Source organism: Fusarium falciforme, chromosome 2 (assembly GCF_026873545.1).
Source record: "Fusarium falciforme chromosome 2, complete sequence".
NCBI classification, from domain to species: Eukaryota; Fungi; Ascomycota; class Sordariomycetes; order Hypocreales; family Nectriaceae; genus Fusarium; species Fusarium falciforme.
Genome location: NC_070545.1, coordinates 1,266,596 through 1,283,876, shown reverse-complemented (window position 1 = coordinate 1,283,876; position 17,281 = coordinate 1,266,596). Strand labels below are relative to the sequence as shown.

At 54.3% G+C, this 17,281-nt stretch overlaps 7 protein-coding genes across 7 annotated transcripts; 2 read left to right on the top strand and 5 right to left on the bottom strand.

The window, feature by feature from the left end:
* Nucleotides 1-85: 85 nt before the first annotated feature.
* Nucleotides 86-1,803, bottom strand: NCS54_00236000 (Proline--tRNA ligase; the record flags this gene model as incomplete). Its single annotated transcript, XM_053147960.1, has 2 exons — nt 86-1,328; nt 1,382-1,803. The coding sequence occupies 2 exons, from the start codon at nt 1,801-1,803 to the stop codon at nt 86-88; spliced, it is 1,665 nt and encodes a 554-aa protein (XP_053003935.1).
* Nucleotides 1,804-2,394: 591 nt separating this feature from the next.
* Nucleotides 2,395-4,259, top strand: NCS54_00235900 (T-complex protein 1 subunit alpha; the record flags this gene model as incomplete). Its single annotated transcript, XM_053147959.1, has 3 exons — nt 2,395-2,482; nt 2,596-2,681; nt 2,736-4,259. 3 exons carry the CDS (start codon nt 2,395-2,397, stop codon nt 4,257-4,259), a joined length of 1,698 nt encoding a protein of 565 aa, XP_053003934.1.
* Nucleotides 4,260-4,864: 605 nt separating this feature from the next.
* NCS54_00235800 (Cytochrome b-c1 complex subunit Rieske, mitochondrial) lies at nt 4,865-5,796 on the bottom strand (the record flags this gene model as incomplete). Its single annotated transcript, XM_053147958.1, has 4 exons — nt 4,865-5,046; nt 5,102-5,252; nt 5,306-5,394; nt 5,514-5,796. The coding sequence occupies 4 exons, from the start codon at nt 5,794-5,796 to the stop codon at nt 4,865-4,867; spliced, it is 705 nt and encodes a 234-aa protein (XP_053003933.1).
* Nucleotides 5,797-6,331: 535 nt separating this feature from the next.
* On the bottom strand, nt 6,332-9,926 carry NCS54_00235700 (DNA damage-binding protein 1; the record flags this gene model as incomplete). Its single annotated transcript, XM_053147957.1, has 3 exons — nt 6,332-6,631; nt 6,680-9,773; nt 9,832-9,926. The coding sequence occupies 3 exons, from the start codon at nt 9,924-9,926 to the stop codon at nt 6,332-6,334; spliced, it is 3,489 nt and encodes a 1,162-aa protein (XP_053003932.1).
* Nucleotides 9,927-10,605: 679 nt separating this feature from the next.
* Nucleotides 10,606-13,321, top strand: NCS54_00235600 (Hypothetical protein; the record flags this gene model as incomplete). Its single annotated transcript, XM_053147956.1, has 2 exons — nt 10,606-11,211; nt 11,264-13,321. The coding sequence occupies 2 exons, from the start codon at nt 10,606-10,608 to the stop codon at nt 13,319-13,321; spliced, it is 2,664 nt and encodes an 887-aa protein (XP_053003931.1).
* A 407-nt stretch (nt 13,322-13,728) lies between these two features.
* NCS54_00235500 (R3H-assoc domain-containing protein) lies at nt 13,729-14,910 on the bottom strand (the record flags this gene model as incomplete). Its single annotated transcript, XM_053147955.1, has 3 exons — nt 13,729-13,888; nt 13,944-14,466; nt 14,541-14,910. 3 exons carry the CDS (start codon nt 14,908-14,910, stop codon nt 13,729-13,731), a joined length of 1,053 nt encoding a protein of 350 aa, XP_053003930.1.
* An 830-nt stretch (nt 14,911-15,740) lies between these two features.
* On the bottom strand, nt 15,741-16,940 carry NCS54_00235400 (Hypothetical protein; the record flags this gene model as incomplete). Its single annotated transcript, XM_053147954.1, has 3 exons — nt 15,741-16,479; nt 16,529-16,786; nt 16,849-16,940. 3 exons carry the CDS (start codon nt 16,938-16,940, stop codon nt 15,741-15,743), a joined length of 1,089 nt encoding a protein of 362 aa, XP_053003929.1.
* Nucleotides 16,941-17,281: the final 341 nt, after the last annotated feature.

The following is a 17,281-nucleotide window of genomic DNA, read 5'->3' as shown; positions in this document are numbered from 1 at the left end:
CATCAAGCCGTAATCACAGGTGTATCATAAACATGCCAGGCCAACGCCTTCCCGCTCCCTGACTAGAAATTCCCATTCATCTCCTCTAGTAGCTTCGTCCAAACATGGTCCACTTATCCGCCTTGCTCTCACACTCGGGGTTGAGACACTTGGTCTCGCCAGGGACAATACCCTCGGGCTGCTCGAAAGGAACACAAAGACTCTTCATGCCCATAGTGGCGGCCTTCTGGCTGTCGGGGACATCAGACTGATCGTCGGCACGGGTGGTAAGCTCCTTGATGCGGTCCTCGCACTTGGGCTCACCGCAGAAAGGAATGAGAACAACGTTCTTGCTGTCGAGGGCAGGGAGGACCTCGTCCCAGTTGGTGATCTTGAGGCGGTGCTCCCGGAAGGCAGTCTCGGCCTTGTTGTACATGTCATCGTGGATGGTGTCGAGAAGCTCAGGGATCTTGGTGGCGATATCGGCAATGGGGATGGTTCCCTTCTCACCGGTGTCACGTCGAGCATAGCTGACAACCTCCTTAGCAGCGTCCTTGGGACCAAACTCCAATCGGACGGGAACACCCTTCAGCTCCCAGTCGTTGAACTTCCAAGCAGGAGTGTAACCCTCTCGCCAATCCGACTCGACACGGACACCGGCCTTCTTGAGGGTAGCTCGGATCTCATCAACCTGCTCCTCGTGCTGCTTGCGGGCCTCGGGGGTGGTGTTCTTGTTGATACCGACGGGGATGATGATAGCCTGGGTCTTGGCGACACGGGGAGGGAGGACGAGGCCCTTGTCGTCACCGTGAATCATGACCATGACGCCAATGACGCGGGTCGACAGACCCCAAGAGTTCTGCCAGACGTGAATGTGAGAGCCCTTGTTGTGGGGATCCTCAACGGTGATATCGAACATCTTGCTGAAGTTCTGGCCGAGGGCGTGCGAGGTAGCGCCCTGAATACCACGGCCGTTGGAAGGAATGTAGCCCTCCACAGTAGTAGTGTAGTAGCCACCAGCGAACTTCTCATTCTCGGTCTTTCGGCCGCGAACAACAGGGACGGCAAGCAGCTTCTCGTAGACACCGGCGTAGAGCTCAAGGATCTCCAGCACCTCAACGCCAGCAAGCTCCTCAGTCAGATGAGCAGTGTGACCCTCCTGCCAGAGGAACTCTCGAGTTCGAAGGAAAGGGGTAGTTTGCTTAGCCTCCCAGCGGACGACGGAGTTCCACTGGTTGAGACGGAGGGGAAGGTCTCGGTGGCTGCGAATCCACTTTGAGTAGTAGGGGTACATGACGGCTTCGGAGGTAGGACGAACTGCAACGGGGACCTCGAGGTCCTTGTCGCCACTGTTCATAAGTAAGCATGAGTATATCGGAAGGGCTCCCGATGAAGCACTTACGCCTTGGTAACCCAAGCTAGCTCAGGGGCAAAACCCTCGACGTGATCCTTCTCCTTCTCGAGCGACTTGGAGGAAAGGAACATGGGGAAGTTGGTCTCGTCGACACCCATCTCCTCGATATGGGCCTGGAACCATTTTCGGATCTCATTCCAGATGTGCATGGCGAGAGGACGGAGAACGAAGAAACCCGAGATCTCGGTGTAGTACTCGACCATCTCGGCCTTGAGGACAACCTCCTGGTACCATTGTGGGAAATTCTCGGCCTTGGAAACAGTGATGCCGATGATGTCGTCTGTCTTCTTGCCTCCAACGACGGGAAGGCTAGCCTGCTTGGCGGCCTTTGCAGCCTTCTCGGCGGCGAGGCGGGCCTGCTTCTCGGCCTTCTTCAAGGCGCTCTTGGACTGCTCGGGGGCGCCGTCCATTGTGATGCGAAAATCGGGTGTTGAAGTGAAGATGAAGAGAAATGATAGAATAGAAGATAGAGGCTTTATATTCAGCCAAGAGCAGCCTTGAAGGTCCGTGAAAATACGGAAATAACTCGACCGGAGCGAATCTTGGGGGGAGAAGAAAGAAGAAATGCTTCGGAGTGTGAGTCGAAGTCGAGGCCGGACATGACTCTGTGCCCCGCACTCGCAGTCAAGGGAGAGTCGTGCGGGAAGGAAGGAGGGGCACGGCACCACTAGCCAAAAATTCAGGCCTGACACGCGCCCAGCCAATGGCAACAACAGCCGCTGAGCTGCAACGACAGCAGGGCAGGAGCCAGGGGTTCAGGTGGTCCGTGCTATCTTCTGGCAACTGCCCTTGCTGGGTGCCAACGTCCAACGCACAGCGCTGTACCCGGCGCCGGAACAACCGGGCATCCGGGGAAAAAAGTCGGAGGGGCAGCCCGCGTACGGAGCTTCACAGCTTCTGGTAGCCTGGGCAGAATTTCCTGACGCTTCGCAAGCCCTCTCTCTCCCTCCCCACGTTGACGAAGCCGCCATTCCCCGTCAACGCTACCGATAGCTGCAGCCATGGCTTCCATGTTCGAGCAGCCCCGAAACGGCACCCTTTTCCTGGGTGGCCAGAAGATCTCTGGTTCTGATATTAGAGACCAAAACGGTATGTGTCTTGTCCCGCCTTTCTGCTAGGTGTTAGGGGGGAAGTGGGGGGAAGTATCGAGACCGATGTTTGATATTGGTAATATCCAGACGACACATACTGACACGGCGCAGTCCTTGCTACCCAGGCGATCGCAAATGTTGTCAAGAGTTCCTTCGGCCCCAGCGGCCTCGATAAGATGATGGTGGACGATATTGGCGTAGGCAACTCCGATCCCCTGTCGCCGTCGAGCATCCTTCTCACACTGCACTAGGATGTTACTGTCACCAACGATGGTGCCACGATTCTCAGCCTTCTCGACGTCGAGCACCCCGCCGGCAAGATCCTCGTCGACCTTGCGCAACAACAAGACAAGGAGGTCGGTGACGGAACCACCTCTGTTGTCCTGATCGCCGCCGAGCTTCTGCGACGAGGAAACGAGCTCATGAAGAACCGAATACACCCTACCACCATTATTACCGGTTACCGACTTGCCCTGCGAGAAGCTGTCAAGTACCTCAACGAGAACATCAGCACCAAGGTCGATGACCTCGGTCGGGAATCGCTCATCAACATCGCCAAGACCTCCATGTCCAGCAAGATTATTGGTGCCGACTCTGACTTCTTTGCCGACATGGTTGTTGATGCTATGCAGGCTGTCAAGTCTACCAACAACCGAAATGAGGTCAAATACCCTGTCAAGGCCGTCAACATCCTCAAGGCGCACGGCAAGAGCACTCTGGAGTCGGTCCTGGTCAAGGGTTACGCCCTGAACTGCACCGTTGCTTCACAAGCGATGCCCACACGGATTCAGGATGCCAAGATTGCTGTTTTGGATATGAACCTGCAAAAGGAGCGCATGAAGCTCGGTGTCCAGATCACCGTGGATGACCCCCAACAGCTGGAGCAGATCCGAGCTCGTGAGTCGGGCATGATTCTTGAGAGGGTAGAGATGATCCTGAAGGCGGGCGCCAACGTTATCCTGACCACCAAGGGTATTGACGACCTCGTGCTGAAGACATTTGTTGAGAAGGGTGCTATGGGTGTGCGAAGATGCAAGAAGGAGGATCTCCGACGAATTGCACGAGCGACCGGCGCCACTCTCCTCAGCACACTCTCTGACCTGAATGGCGACGAGAAGTTCGATCCTTCATACCTGGGTTATGCCGAGGAGGTTGTCCAGGAGCGTATCTCGGACGACGAGTGCATCCTGATCAAGGGCACCAAGGCTCACTCTTCTGCCTCTTGCATTCTCCGTGGCCCCAACGACTTCACCCTTGACGAGATGGAGCGCTCCGTTCACGACTCTCTGTGCGCTGTGAAGAGAACTCTTGAGAGTGGAAGCATCGTTCCTGGCGGTGGTGCTGTTGAGACTGCCCTCCACATCTACCTTGAGGAGTTTGCCGGCACCGTCGGCTCTCGGGAACAGCTCGCCATCGGTGAGTTTGCGCAGTCCCTCCTCGTCATCCCCAAGACCTTGGCCGTCAACGCCGCCAAGGACGCCGCCGAGCTCGTGGCCCAGCTCCGATCAAGGCACGCCCTGTCGCAGCGCATCCAGGAGGGCGACGGAAGCGAGGACGAGAAGACGATTGCGCGCAAGAAGGGCTACAAGAACTACGGCCTGGACCTCGCACGCGGCAAGGTCGTGGACGAGATCAAGATTGGCGTGCTGGAGCCCAGCATCAGCAAGATCCGGCAGCTCAAGAGTGCCGTCGAGGCCTGCATCAGCATCATGCGCATTGATACCCTGATCAAGTTGGATCCTGAGCAGCCGGCGGATGACGGACATGGCCATTAGATGAATAATGAGTTCGGACAGGGTCAGGTATAGAATTCAAAAGCTGGCAATTGTCTGTTCATGTGTAATCTGTACTGTTCTTTCGTGAGGCTAAGGTCTATGTGCGGGATTCATGATGAGATGCAAGACTGGACTTGGCATATTGGGCACTGTGTGAATATGAACATGATGAAATGAAATATTGTCATATATCGCTCTTGGCTTCATGGATTGAGTCTTGAAGTTGGGCGGTTGACTGTTGAGAAGCAATACAAAACCCAGTGTAAACATCTCGATAATGAATGGACACAATGCAGATATCAACTTGGCACGCACACGTGAGATACGCAATGAAATTCAATTAGTACAACGTCTCTCACGGGAGATCGCATCTTGCACTTGTTCCCACTCTTCCCCCCTCAAAATCCTCTTTGAGCCTGTCGACTGAATTTTCCTAGGACGTTTTATTTTTATACAATGGACTCAAGGCCACGTCTAAGAAATCAGCAACTTGCGCCCACCGGGGCCTTGGTGTGTGTGTCCGCCCGCCAGTCTAATGCTCCATCAACTGTTCTCTTCCCCTTCCTTATAAAAAAGAATACTCTTACATCCCACGGGGATCCCGCTTAACCGACGACCAGCTTGCCATCCTCGGGGAAATCGTACTCGGGGATCTCAAGGTTGAGAGGGGCAGGACCCTTCCTTATTCGGCCGGAGATGTCGTAGTGAGAACCGTGGCAAGGGCAGAACCAGCCACCATAGTCACCGGCCTCGCCGATGGGGACACAACCCAGATGGGTGCAGACACCTGCCGACATGTTAGCATCCATCATCAAAGCATTGATGACCTGAGCATCACGTACCCAGCATGACAAGCCACTCGGGGTCCTTGACACGCGCGCTGTCCTCCTCGGGGTCTCGCAGGGAGGAGATGTTGACCTTGTTCGCCAAGTCGATCTCCTCCTGGGTTCGGTGTCGAATGAAGACGGGCTTGCCTCGCCACTTGATAATGACCTGCGCCCATTTAGTGATGCTGCTATGATGATCCGGAGCCCTTTCCAACTCACGTTCTTGCCCTCGGGGATGGTGCTCAGATCAACCTCAACCTTGGCCATGGCCAGAACGTCGGCGGAAGCAGACATGTTGACGAGGAACTCTATCACGCCAGCGTCAGCAAATCATCAATTGGCCATGCCGGATGCGGTGCCATCAGCCAGCAACGCCAATTGCATCCCAATGGCACGGCACGCCCGCGTGAATCCGGATTCAACCCACCCTGGACGGTGCTCTTGGCACCAGCGGCGCTGACGGCACCGAGAGCGCCAACCATGAAGTACGAGTAGAGCTTGTTCTTGCTCTCACTGCCGGAGGAGACGTAGGCACCAAAGTCGGGGATCTTGGAACCCTTGGTCTCGCCCTTGAAGGGGCTCGAGTAGGCGGCCGAGGCGGCAGCGCTGTCGGGGCGGACGGCGGTGGTGCTGAGGGCGCGCACAGCAGGGACGGCGGGCCTGGCAGCCGCGCGCAGGCAGAGGCGGGAAGCGGTCGCGAGGGACGCCATCGTGAAGGAGGAGGTCGTGGGGTGTGGCGTGGATGAAGGGGTCGTCTCCAAGGGAAGGTTGAGGTCTTTTCCTTGGTGTGGTATCGGCTGATGATGCTTTGCCGAAAGTTTTGGGTGAAAAGTGCGGCCTGAGGCTGCAAATCAGCTTCGAGCTCGGAAATTGGCGACTTGTCATTGGCCCGGCCACTTTCGGGTGGGGCTTCCGGACTCTCCCGGGGCATCTGGGTTCTCTGGGAGCTTTCGCCATCACGAGGATTGACCCAATAGAGACAGTCATTGCCACGCAAAACCACATATTGAAGTGCTGAAATATGGGCAATTAGCCCTTTCAGACTGTTGATGCCATCATCCACACTTTCCACGGCTCAATGGATCCAGCTTGCTGTTGATGCGAGGTTCATTCAATGACCAATCAGCGAACGACCCTTTCGTCCGTCACTCTAACAAGGCCTGGCCATATACCCTTGTCAAGCCCAACATGATACAACAAATCCATGATATCTCCCACTCTAACAAGTCTGTCTTCATTATCATTTCAATGCATCCTCCTCAACTCCTCAATCAAGTTCCGCATGTCTTCAACACTCGGTCCAAGCCCCTCGCACACCAACTCCTGTTTCCCTTCGTCCATATCCAAAAACCTCTCTACCATTTCTCCGTCTATGAAGCGATAGGGTCCATCACTCTCCCGGTTTTCATTTCGGAATGACCGCCACAACTTGAACTCAATGTTGCCTGGTGCATGAATGTACTCTTCCATTCTCGACTGAAACGTCATGAGAAGGTCCTGATACTGCGGGGCGATGTCTCCGTAAAGATAGAGCGAACCCTCAGCCTGATGATACTGTTAGATCTGTTTTAATGACGAAGTAGAGATACTTACGGATGCAAGAAACGCTCTCGGGTGCACAATAGTATTGTCTCCCGCTGGAACATGGAGCTTCCGGATGCGATTGATCTGCTCACCAATGCCAATCTCACTCGTCACTTCGAGTCTGCTGCGGTCTTGTTCAGTTGGAGCATCGGCGTTCCTCTGTAGAACGATGAGATTTCCTTGAGAGTCAGCCTCCAGCCATCTTTCTTCGTCTAGATGGCAGAGAGAGGTTGTCCAGATAGGCTCATAGTGTCGTGCTCGTTCTTCCAGCTTGGCCTTGCGGCCATCTTGTGCCGGGATAAACTCAACCAGGGAGAGAGACTGCATCAGGTCGCCCACGCCGATCATGTTGCCCGATACATCCAGATCCACGGGAAGTGCAGCCGGCCTGTAGGCTGCAAGTTTCTCTAGAGATCCAGAGCTACTTGTGTCTTGCGAGTAGTTGTACACAACCACCGTCTTGGACAGCCCGGCCACAATGTAGTCATCCATCATCCCCAAGCATCGACAGGGTCCCTTCAGGTTGTGGGAAACAATCTGGTACACCTGGCGATGCTCGTCAACACCGAGAACGAGGATTCGACCAAGGGTCCCGTTGGCCTCCTGAACCTGGCCGTCGTTGATGAAACTCGTCCCCACGATGAACCGTTCCGTGAGGTTTCCGCCGGCATCGGGAAGTTCGGCACGGATCACGCACTCGACGATTTCCAGTGTGCTTGAAGCATTTAATAAGAAGGGTTCCCCTAGCTCCTTGAAGACAATCTCATCGACAAGTCTAAAGGAACTGGTAACAACCTCCTCATTGAGAACCAGTTCCTTTTTAATCGAACCCAAGCCAAAGGCCTTCAAGCCTGGAGAGTACGCTACCCGCCTGACCGTCTCATGGACCGGCAAGGCCTTAACATGAGTTAAGCGCTCTTTGTCAACATGGCAGATCCGAATATGGTTATCCGTAGACAAAACGATCGAGTCTGGGAAGGCATGAGAATCGAAGGGGGCAACGAAGGTAGCGTCGTCGGCCGTTGTGGCGGAGAAGATAATGCGACCTTCGGAGCTGTAAATAAGACTTGCGTGCTCAGTCGTTACAAAGACGTTGGATGTGCCGTCGTCTTGAGGCAAAACGTGCAGCCGCGCTGGGTTGCTGCCCAGGGTGACGCTTTTGCGCCCAGAGACAGCAAAACCTTTGATAGACACGTTGAATGTGACCACAGTTCCATCTTCCATCGCAACCAGGAGTGTAGGCCCGGATACCTCTGGTGGGTGAAGCTGAACAAGTGCAATGTCTCGCGGGACGGTGGCACTGTCATCGGTCTGTCTCATAGATTCTCCATGAAGTGGTTGAAATGTTGCCATGTCGATCAAGGATATGCGACCCGAGGACCACCAGCCAACTACGCCGATATCAGGCGGATCTCGAGCCGCGTGGATACACGATATCTGATCCGGTTGCTGCGACCCAGGCTCTGCCTGAGTTTGTTGGACATTAACCGCCAAGTTTTGCAACAGATTTAAAGATACAAGGGATGTTCCATCAACTGACAGCAAAGCCCACTTGGTGTTTGCTGAAGCCCTCGTAATGCTTTTCCCAGTTGGGACGTCCCATCTGCTGACGGCAACACCACTCTCCGGATCCAACAAGACAACAGATTTTGGGGTAATCTGGAGCAGCTGGCCATTTGGGAGGTTTGACGCAAGGAGAGTCTCTGTGTCTTGCTCCATGCCTTGAAAAGAGTATATCTCTTCAATCCCTCCATCGGTATCGAAACTCAGGATCCGCGTCTCGGTGATGGATGATACCACCAATGTATCCACCAAGTCGGAGTTGTAGGAGCGAAGAGTAAACAGGCCCCTTGTTCCATCCAGTTCATCAAGGATACCCCTTTCTTCAAGCCCGACACCACTTCGGATACTTCGAAGGCTTCCATCTTGGTATGCGCCGCAGCCTGCCACTATCCTGGACTGTCCGGAAGAAAATGCATTGCCAGCCTGGGCATCACCCTCTCTGTTGCCCATGTCCATGATCGAGAAGTCGAGGATTGGTGCGTTGTTAGACAATGACTTGATCAACAACATTGCATTAGTCTCGGGATCGATTTGGTAGAGCTGAGAATCTCCGTGATGTGAGGCAACAAAAAGGGTGTTGTTGCCCATATAGACCAGGTTGGAGGCTCTTGAAGTGAGAGCGGGCGATTCCCCAAGCTTCATAGGCACAAGCGTCATACCAGTAACCACGACACCAGTAGCTTCCACGCTTGTCTCGATCGTCAACATGTCGAGCCGTCCGTAGTCGTCGGCCAAGAAGTAATGTGTGCCGTCATACTCGGCCCAAGCCACGAAGATCCTTGGGTCTTTCAGACTCGAAGATACGCTTCTGTGGGTAAGACCATCGTAGTAAGTGAGGAGGGTCTCGCCAACAATGAGCAAACCGCCTAGATGAGCCTTTGCGCCTTCGGTATTCCGCACATGGTAGCGCTTCTCCTCGTCCAGCGGGACGGGGATAAGCATGGAAGCATAAGGGTCGGGAATAACAACGTCGAGTTCTCTATCTTTGTGAGGATCAAATTTGGACACCACGCCGCCCTTGTCATCATGTGTTAACCTATAAATGGCTAACCGAGCTTCCTCTTGTTCCATCTGAGACTTGTATAAAAAGGCGATGGTCGGATGGCCGGTACGGCTGTGGATGAAGGTGCTGGCTTTCATGAAAAGCTCCGTGAGTCTGACTTGATCGAGGACCTCCAGTTTGTTGGTAGATCCCTTGCGTGTCGGGAGCCGAAAGACGTTGAGCACGCCCTCCCAGAGGTGCATGGCCAGAAACCGTGCTGTTGGGTCCACTAGACATTTGTTCTGGCTTTGCGAATGGCGCATGTACGGTTCCGATAGATCTTCGATAACTCGCTCGATGGTATCAAGTTGCTTCGTCTCGGGGTTCCATGCAAGGTTGAAGTACTGCAGTCGATCGGTGCCAATAAACAGTAGGTCGGTCTCGGATCCTTTGGGTCGCAATCGTTGCAGCATTGATATTGTGCCGTGGATGAGTTTGGTCTGCAGGCATTCCATGCCCTCTTCAGTTAGACGCCATATCTCCAACCGGTTCGCCTTGCTATGGCATCTCAATCAGCATCTGGCAAGGCATCTTTGCGGAACAAGAGAGCTCTTACGCTACAACCAGGTCGTCAATATCGGGGTCGAGCACGTTTGCGCGGATCGCATGGCGGATGCTCGTGGCCCTATGGATGGGCGCGACGTACGCCATGATGCCTTATTCTCGGTTGGGCAGGAAATGGCGGGGTGAGGAAGTGGTGATGTTTTGCTCTCGATGAGAGCTATCCCAAGAGCTCCATGTGAGGTGCCGTCCAGTCTCCAGCTCAGCTGCGTCACTGCCGCCGGAGTTAGGACGGATTACAGCGGATGAAGTGGGGGACTGGGGGCTTTCGCTATGGGAATTTCCTTCAGGGATTGCTCATGTTATCTAGCGGGGCGCTAAACAACATGGACGACTGGGCAACCACAGCCTGCAATCGGCCTCAAATGCTTCCAGCTGAGCTGAATGGAGCCACCTCAGCAGATCTAGTTCTCTTGAGTGTTCTGCTTAGTAGCAGCGATGAAATCATTAATTTCTCATCTCATGTATTGGTAGAAGCAATCTTTAAGCTCACTGTTATCTTGTACCAAAGTACCTACCTCTAGCTAGAATTCTTGACAAGCCGTCCATGACACCTCCAAGATGTTCGACGGGAAGGAGCTTCATGGGAGTGCCTTCCCTCAAGGACCACAAGACCCAACATGAAAACTTCGAGCAAAATCAAACATGCCGACCGATCTTACAAGATCAACAACCTGAATTCAACCCCTTGCCCTCCATACCCCAACTCAATCTTCATGTTTCTCTTCACCCGAGCATCATTCTAGGTGACCCTTAGCAACACCCCGACATGGACGACGGGGCTCACCCAGGCTCAACTGTCATCGACTACGCCCTCAAGCACCAATGTTTCCGCCGTCACAGAGATGCCCCGTACCGATTCCAGGATCAGCTTTCCCAACTTCGAACAACTCTTCACCCAGTAGAATCCGACGGACTAGTTCACCAGCCAGGCATCATAGATGTCCCTCTTCCTCGTCCCAACATTCAACTACAACCGCCTTCCGAGGGCGAGGCATACTCGTTGCCGGTAGATCCATTCGTACCAAGTACGGCATTATTCCCATTTTTGGGACAAACGAAGCAGTTACGACTACCATCTGAAGCTCTAGACACAGGAGACAATCCAGAGAAGGATCTCCAACAATACTTGACTGACATATATAACAAGAGTTTCTGCGATATCTTGAGCGAGTGGCTCCCATTGAGCCATGTCAATATTGATAACGATGAAGCACTTGATTTCCCGTCTACTATGATGCGATGGAAGTTGTTGGCGGATCGTGAACTAGAGCTTGAAGCTATTTCAGGTTCTGAAGAAACGCAGAGAATCCTACACGAGGAAGAAGTCTCAAACCAGGCAGAATGTTACGGCGAATTGTTTGCGCTGCGCAAGGCAAGTAAAATAGTCTTGTATGGGCGATGGCGTTGGTCTAACACATCAACAGCAGCCGAAAACCTACCCTGAGCCACTGTCCGTCCCACTCTCCCCAGCCTCTCCCCTGGACGAGCCCTTTGAGCCAAATTCGGACGTTTTGATCATCGATCTCACTTCGGAACCGAGAAGCCCCATTGATCCAGCCGTCGAGAAACTACAACAGGACTTACACGATGGCTGTTTGGACTCGGAGCCGGCAGCTCCATCGACCATGCCCAGTTCTCCCCCGGCACCTCGAGCCATCTTCCTCGGCAATACAGAAGACAGGGCATCGAATTACAAACTTGATGTGCCTCTAATGCAATCCAGTCCCAGGGGTGGTCAAGAGCTGCAGCATCACGGCGATATCTTTGCGCTTCACGGGATAGATATTGGGAACACAGTTCAGCCTCCAGAGGAGCCTCAAGGGTTCTTCGACGAGGGAATGTCAGCTATTCTGGCAGGTTATCATGCCCAGACAACGCAGATGCTGGAGAACGAACGCCCAAATCCAGCGGACTCGCTTCTGAGGATGCCTGTTCCGGCCCTCGACTTTCACATACCTGACCCGGACTGGAGTGTGCAGTTGTCAACCCCCGAAGATCACTTCCGGTGGCTACGGGAGAACCTCAGGTCTGCCTTTCAGCTGGATTCTTCAATCCAGCCGGCTGGCTTGAGTGCTTCACTGAAATGGACGCCGGTACCCCATGGAAGCGGCCAAATTTCACTAAACGAGGAGATGGAGCAGCTTTGGCCGGCCAGTCGACAATTTTTAATGTTGGAAGTACCTCGTCTTAGTAGCCGCGACTATATCGACAAAGCATCTGGGTTGAAGATCCTCCAAGTCTTGGAGGATGAGGAGATGGAAGCTGAAGCCCCGCCTCCTGAAGCTCCGCCTCCTGAAGCACCGACTGTAGCTGTATCTCAAGCAACTGCTACCCATGGCCCGCGCCCCAACTTGCCCGATACGCCGCGTTGTACGCCCTCGCTGGATGACTTGTTGAAATCCAGATACCAACAAGGTCGCCAGACTTTAAGGAGGAAAGCTGGGGAAGAGTCAACCAACCTCCTCTTGGGTTCTAGTGACCCTAGCGCGACCAGTAACTTGTTATCCAGCTTCATGGAGCTTCGTCATGCAAAGAAGCCAAAAACAACACACAATACTACCCAGTCTTCTCGGCAGCCTGTTCAGCTATCAACGCAACGGCCCCTTTCGGCCCCATCGCCGTCTCAGCTTCCAGCAAACGAAACCACTGTGGAAGAGCAAGCCCCAGAATCTGGCAACCATGGAATGAGGGATGCACCGACCCCAGAATTCCATGTTCCTACTGATACTTGCCGCTTTATTGTTTCCTCAAGTTTGAGTCGGAATGTCCTTTCACAACTGGACAAGTCATGGCCGCAACTTGAGCTCGTGGATAGGGATTTCTCTCAGTACAACACAGTTGTCTGGTCCTCTGGCTCCGCCCAGCGGAAGGAGGTCATTTCCCGACTATCCTTCGAAGCTGATGTTTCTCTTTGTCCATCAGCCGGCATAATCGTCACGACGATGCTGAAAGTCCGGCAAAAACCTCTCCCCGGATCAACTGCTCTGTCGCCGCTTCGCGAACGAGTGCAGATTGTGAGCACCAAGTACGAATATCTCTTCATCCTCGCTTCAGAGTCAAACCCAATGGGGGAATACGTTGGTTCACCAAGCGCGTCTGACATATTGGCCTATGCCGATTTCGTGGGTTTCACGGCGAGTCTCCAGAGAGGCATCACGACATACCTGGTCCCGGGTGCAGAATGCACCCTTTCGAAGTGGGTATTGTCGCTGATGTGCCGCTATTCTCCGCAAGCGAAGCAACTTGGAAAAGCTCTTGACTTCCACGACACAACTTGGGAGCTGTTCCTCCGTCGGGCAGGCCTCAACATTAACGCAGCACAAGTCATCTCAGAAGCTCTAGTCTCAGAGTATGACAACCTGGGGCTCGCCAACTTTTTGACTATGACTACAGAAGAACTAGTCTCAAAATTTGGTCCGATTATGGGAGGTGAGAGAGTGTTGAGGAATGTGTCCCGAGGCTTGCACCAGCTATGGTTGTAAGAGTTTGGTAGTATCCCGAAATCACAAGATAACTGATCAATGAACGAAGACTTACCTTCGGCCCCTGGCCGACTACGGTGATCCTCCGTCTCAGAGTGGCTTACGGGTGCTGTAACATATGGGGTCCTTGTCGTGATGGCTACAGACGACCGGTGGTTCAAGATCTCTTCCTAATGTCAACCCTTTATGCACCCGATTGTCGCCAATATGCGAAGCCAATGGACAGGAGAGGCTTCCGGCCTTTGCCACATACAGCACACGAAACAATGCCCGCCAGGGCTGGTGAGGTGGTTCTATTGCCTTGTCCCCTTACAGTCTACGTTTATGCGTCTAATCATGCAAGTAACCGAATTCTACAGATGGGTCTCGTACCCTGATTGACAAGCTCATCATGGCACGAGGACGATTTAACACACCTCCCACATGGGGCGAGGTAGCGCCCGCGTTGGAAGTGTACCATGCGTTGACTTGAGGCCGACATAGACGACGCGGCGCGAGGGATTCGTCAGTGTGACGGATCGTGATGCCAGGCCATAGTAGTCGGAGATGGAGTGTGTCAGCCAGCGCCTTGGGGATTGTTAGTGACCTCATCTTGGGGACAAGATAAAAAGGGGGTACTGACTTGAAGGCGGCGCTCTCGTCAGTGCCAAACGAGTCAAACACCATTCCTGAATCGACTGTCTCCTGCGAGACCTCTCGATGGGCATGTTTCCATGTGGCCTTCTTCTCCCTCAACTCCCTCATGGCACCGTTCCTGCCCACAAACACGATCTCCTCATCCTCCGAGTCCATCTCCTCGGCAGCACTGTCAATATCCACATCTTCAACCTGCTGGGCGCAGATATACTGCCTCACAGGCTCCTCCAATGCGCGGACCCAGGTTCGCACAACGGGACTCCGCTTGGTTGCCTCACGCAGATCACGAGGCACCTCACCAACACCGAGTCCCGTAGCACTACCAGTCTTGAGTTGCTGCTTCTTGCGCGTGACTTGGAGGCGGATAGTCTTGTCCTCGACGCGCTGGCGGATGCCGTGGTCCCAGAACTGAGCGAGCTGGTAGGGTACACGGTGGATGGGGTGCGTAGGATGGACCTCGTAGTCGGAGGGCAGGGGGGGCTGGACGTTCGGGACGTGCATCAAGCGGTCTGAGGATTTCCACGATCAGCTGGGCATTTTTGGTTTGGACACCGCAAGAAGCGAGGCGCAAATCATGTCATACCGTTCTCCCATCGTCGGCGCTGACGACTCCCCTCCTTGCCCTTGAGGATCAAATCACGCCTGCGCTGGCTGTCCCTCCTAGATGGCGGCCGCCTGGGAGTCTCAGTCGGCTCAATACCCTCCTGATCAATGACGACTTTGCGATCGCTCTTCACCTTGGGGGCTTGGTCGATGGGAATGGAGAGCGGGCTGCCGGTGCCACGAGCGATGGGCGACACGCTGAGAGATTGGAGGGCCGAGATGGTCCAGGCATCGATGTCGATCGCCGACTTTCTCACGGGTGTGGGAGGCGACTGCACCGGGAGAGCCGACGCAGCAATCGGCGACGAGAGCTGCTGGTCGGGAGGTGGGACGGCACTATAGATGGCCATGATGAGTAGATTGCGGGGAATTGAGAGATAAGGCTATATCTAGGTTTGGAGGGGAGGAATGATGCTGGAGATGGATGCTCCGGATAGCAATGGCAATCTGGGAGGAGGAAGAGAGATCCCTAGGACTGTAGGTGATGAGAGAATAAGAGAAAAGCCTCTTGCCGGGGTGAGGAGGAGGTGGTTACTTGATGGATGGATGCCATCTTGAAAGGCCGATACGTATCGACAAGGACGAGGTGATTCATCCTCAAGATTAGCCAATCAGATGCTGGCGCATTCCCACACGGGGAGCAGGGGATCCATCCATTCTCCGTGCGGATGCGAGTCACCCGTCGGCCGCCTCCTTCCAGTCGAAGCCTTGGATGCGTGGGCGTGAGTGCGAGCATCAAGTTCCTTTGGCGGAGGAGGCTGTTCTGAAAGCGGCTACAGGCGCATACTTTTATCTGGTGATTGTTCCAGGTGATGCTCCCCCAATTCCTAAGCCATCGCCATCACATCACGACCTTGGCAGGCAGAATGGAATACGTACCCCGGCTTTGAGTTGAGTTGGAGAATGCATGCCCCAAGCCAGGATAAGCATCCAATGTAGGAGTCATCAACCCCCACTAGATCCCTAGCATGGAACTGAATGAGTCAAGCGGAGAGAGATTGGATCCGGGCTGAAGGAAGAAAAAAGTATGCAATTCTAAGGTAGACAAGAGTAGACTATGCCATCCTAACTTGAACCAAGAATCGATCAACACGAATAAATTATGGGATATCAATGCTCGCTGTAAACCCCCTGTGTTGCGTTGCGTTGCGCTGCACTGCGCCTCTCGCGGCTCAACCCATCAGTGCTCGGTAGTATCGTAGCTCTTGTGAGGGTTGCCTATTCCGCCAGGCCTCAGCAGCGGCTGACTCTCCCGCTCAATGGCGCGTTCCTCACGCTCTTGGATATCGTCGAGGTCTTCCTCCGTCTCGGCGTACCGTTCCGGATGACCCGTAAACGGCCCCGGCAGGCCTCGCTCCCAGCCCTCCGAGTAGGTTCGGGGGGCGGCGGGTCTCCGAGGGGTGCTCGAGTACTGAACAGGCGACTGCGGCGCGCTGTCGACATAGCCGTTGGCATAGCCCTCGCGGCGCCGAGCCGTGTATTCGTAGTAGACGCCCATGATGAGCACAGCGCCCTGCATAGACGCCGTGATCAGGTAGATGAACCAGGTGCTCCAGCCTTCCCAGCCCAGGCGAGCAAACAGGCTTGCCGCGAACAGGAAACCGCCGGGTGTCTGGATGCACATCATGGGGATGCTGAGACTTCCCACGTGCTTAAGGTGGTAGGTCATCCAAATCTGCGGCACGTACTGGATGGCAGCCAGGACGGTAGCCATGATGCCGAGCAAATTGGCCCAGAAGACGAGGTGGTCGGGGAGGGCGATGAAGAAGACGCCCGTCAGGATGACCACGATGAGGCCATGGAGAACGCAGAGGAGACCGACCAGGACAGCCGTCTGCCATCGAGGAGCATCTCCACGGAGTTCCTCTGGAGGAACATTGGCCTGTCTATAACGGAAGAAGATGAGGAAAAGAACGAGGCTATACAGAGTGTTAGATGAGGGGGCAAGTAGACGTATAGAGAGCTTACATGAGACTGAAGCAGACCCATTGGGCGCCGAGTTGAGCAACACCCAGTAGTCCAGCAGCGCATTCAAATGTGCCAACCTCGTAGCAGCAACCGATGGCAGCTCGGGACGGCGCGACAGTCAGAATATTGGCGAAGCCGGCAGTGGCGGAAGTGGTTCCCAGCAGGACAAAGTACGGTGAGATGCCCTCCGAAGTGCCTCGTGAGATGATGCGGTAGTGCTGAGGCAGGTAGGACACGAGGATACCGAGCAGGATGACACTACAGTCACAGTCAGCACACGTCAAAGTCCCTTGTTAGAGAGAATCGCAATGGATCCGTACATGGAGACGACGAGCTCAAGGTACGAGGGCGCCTTGAGCTTCGCGCATCGGTCCTCGCCGGGGGCGAAGATTTCCATTGCTGACATTGACATTGTGGATAGACAATGCCGCGACCCTCGGTATTCCCACGAGGGCGGATGGACAACAAAAGGGAAAGGGAAGAGAAAGGATCGTCAAGATTCAGGGGTTCTCCCCGAATTAAAGAAGAGGCTTATTACAAGCCCAGGTAAAAGGGTGGAGAGACGAGGGAGCGTTTGTTTCGCGAAGGGAGTTTTGGAAAGGAAAGGCGAAACGGCGCGACTCGACTCGACTCGAACTGGGGTGGGCGGGCTTGGGCGTTGCTGGGAGGTGACGTATGATGGGCGCTCGCCTTTCTTTAGTTGGTGTTTTTTTTTCTGCCCAGGCGAGGCTGTGAGGGGGAACTGGCCAAGCT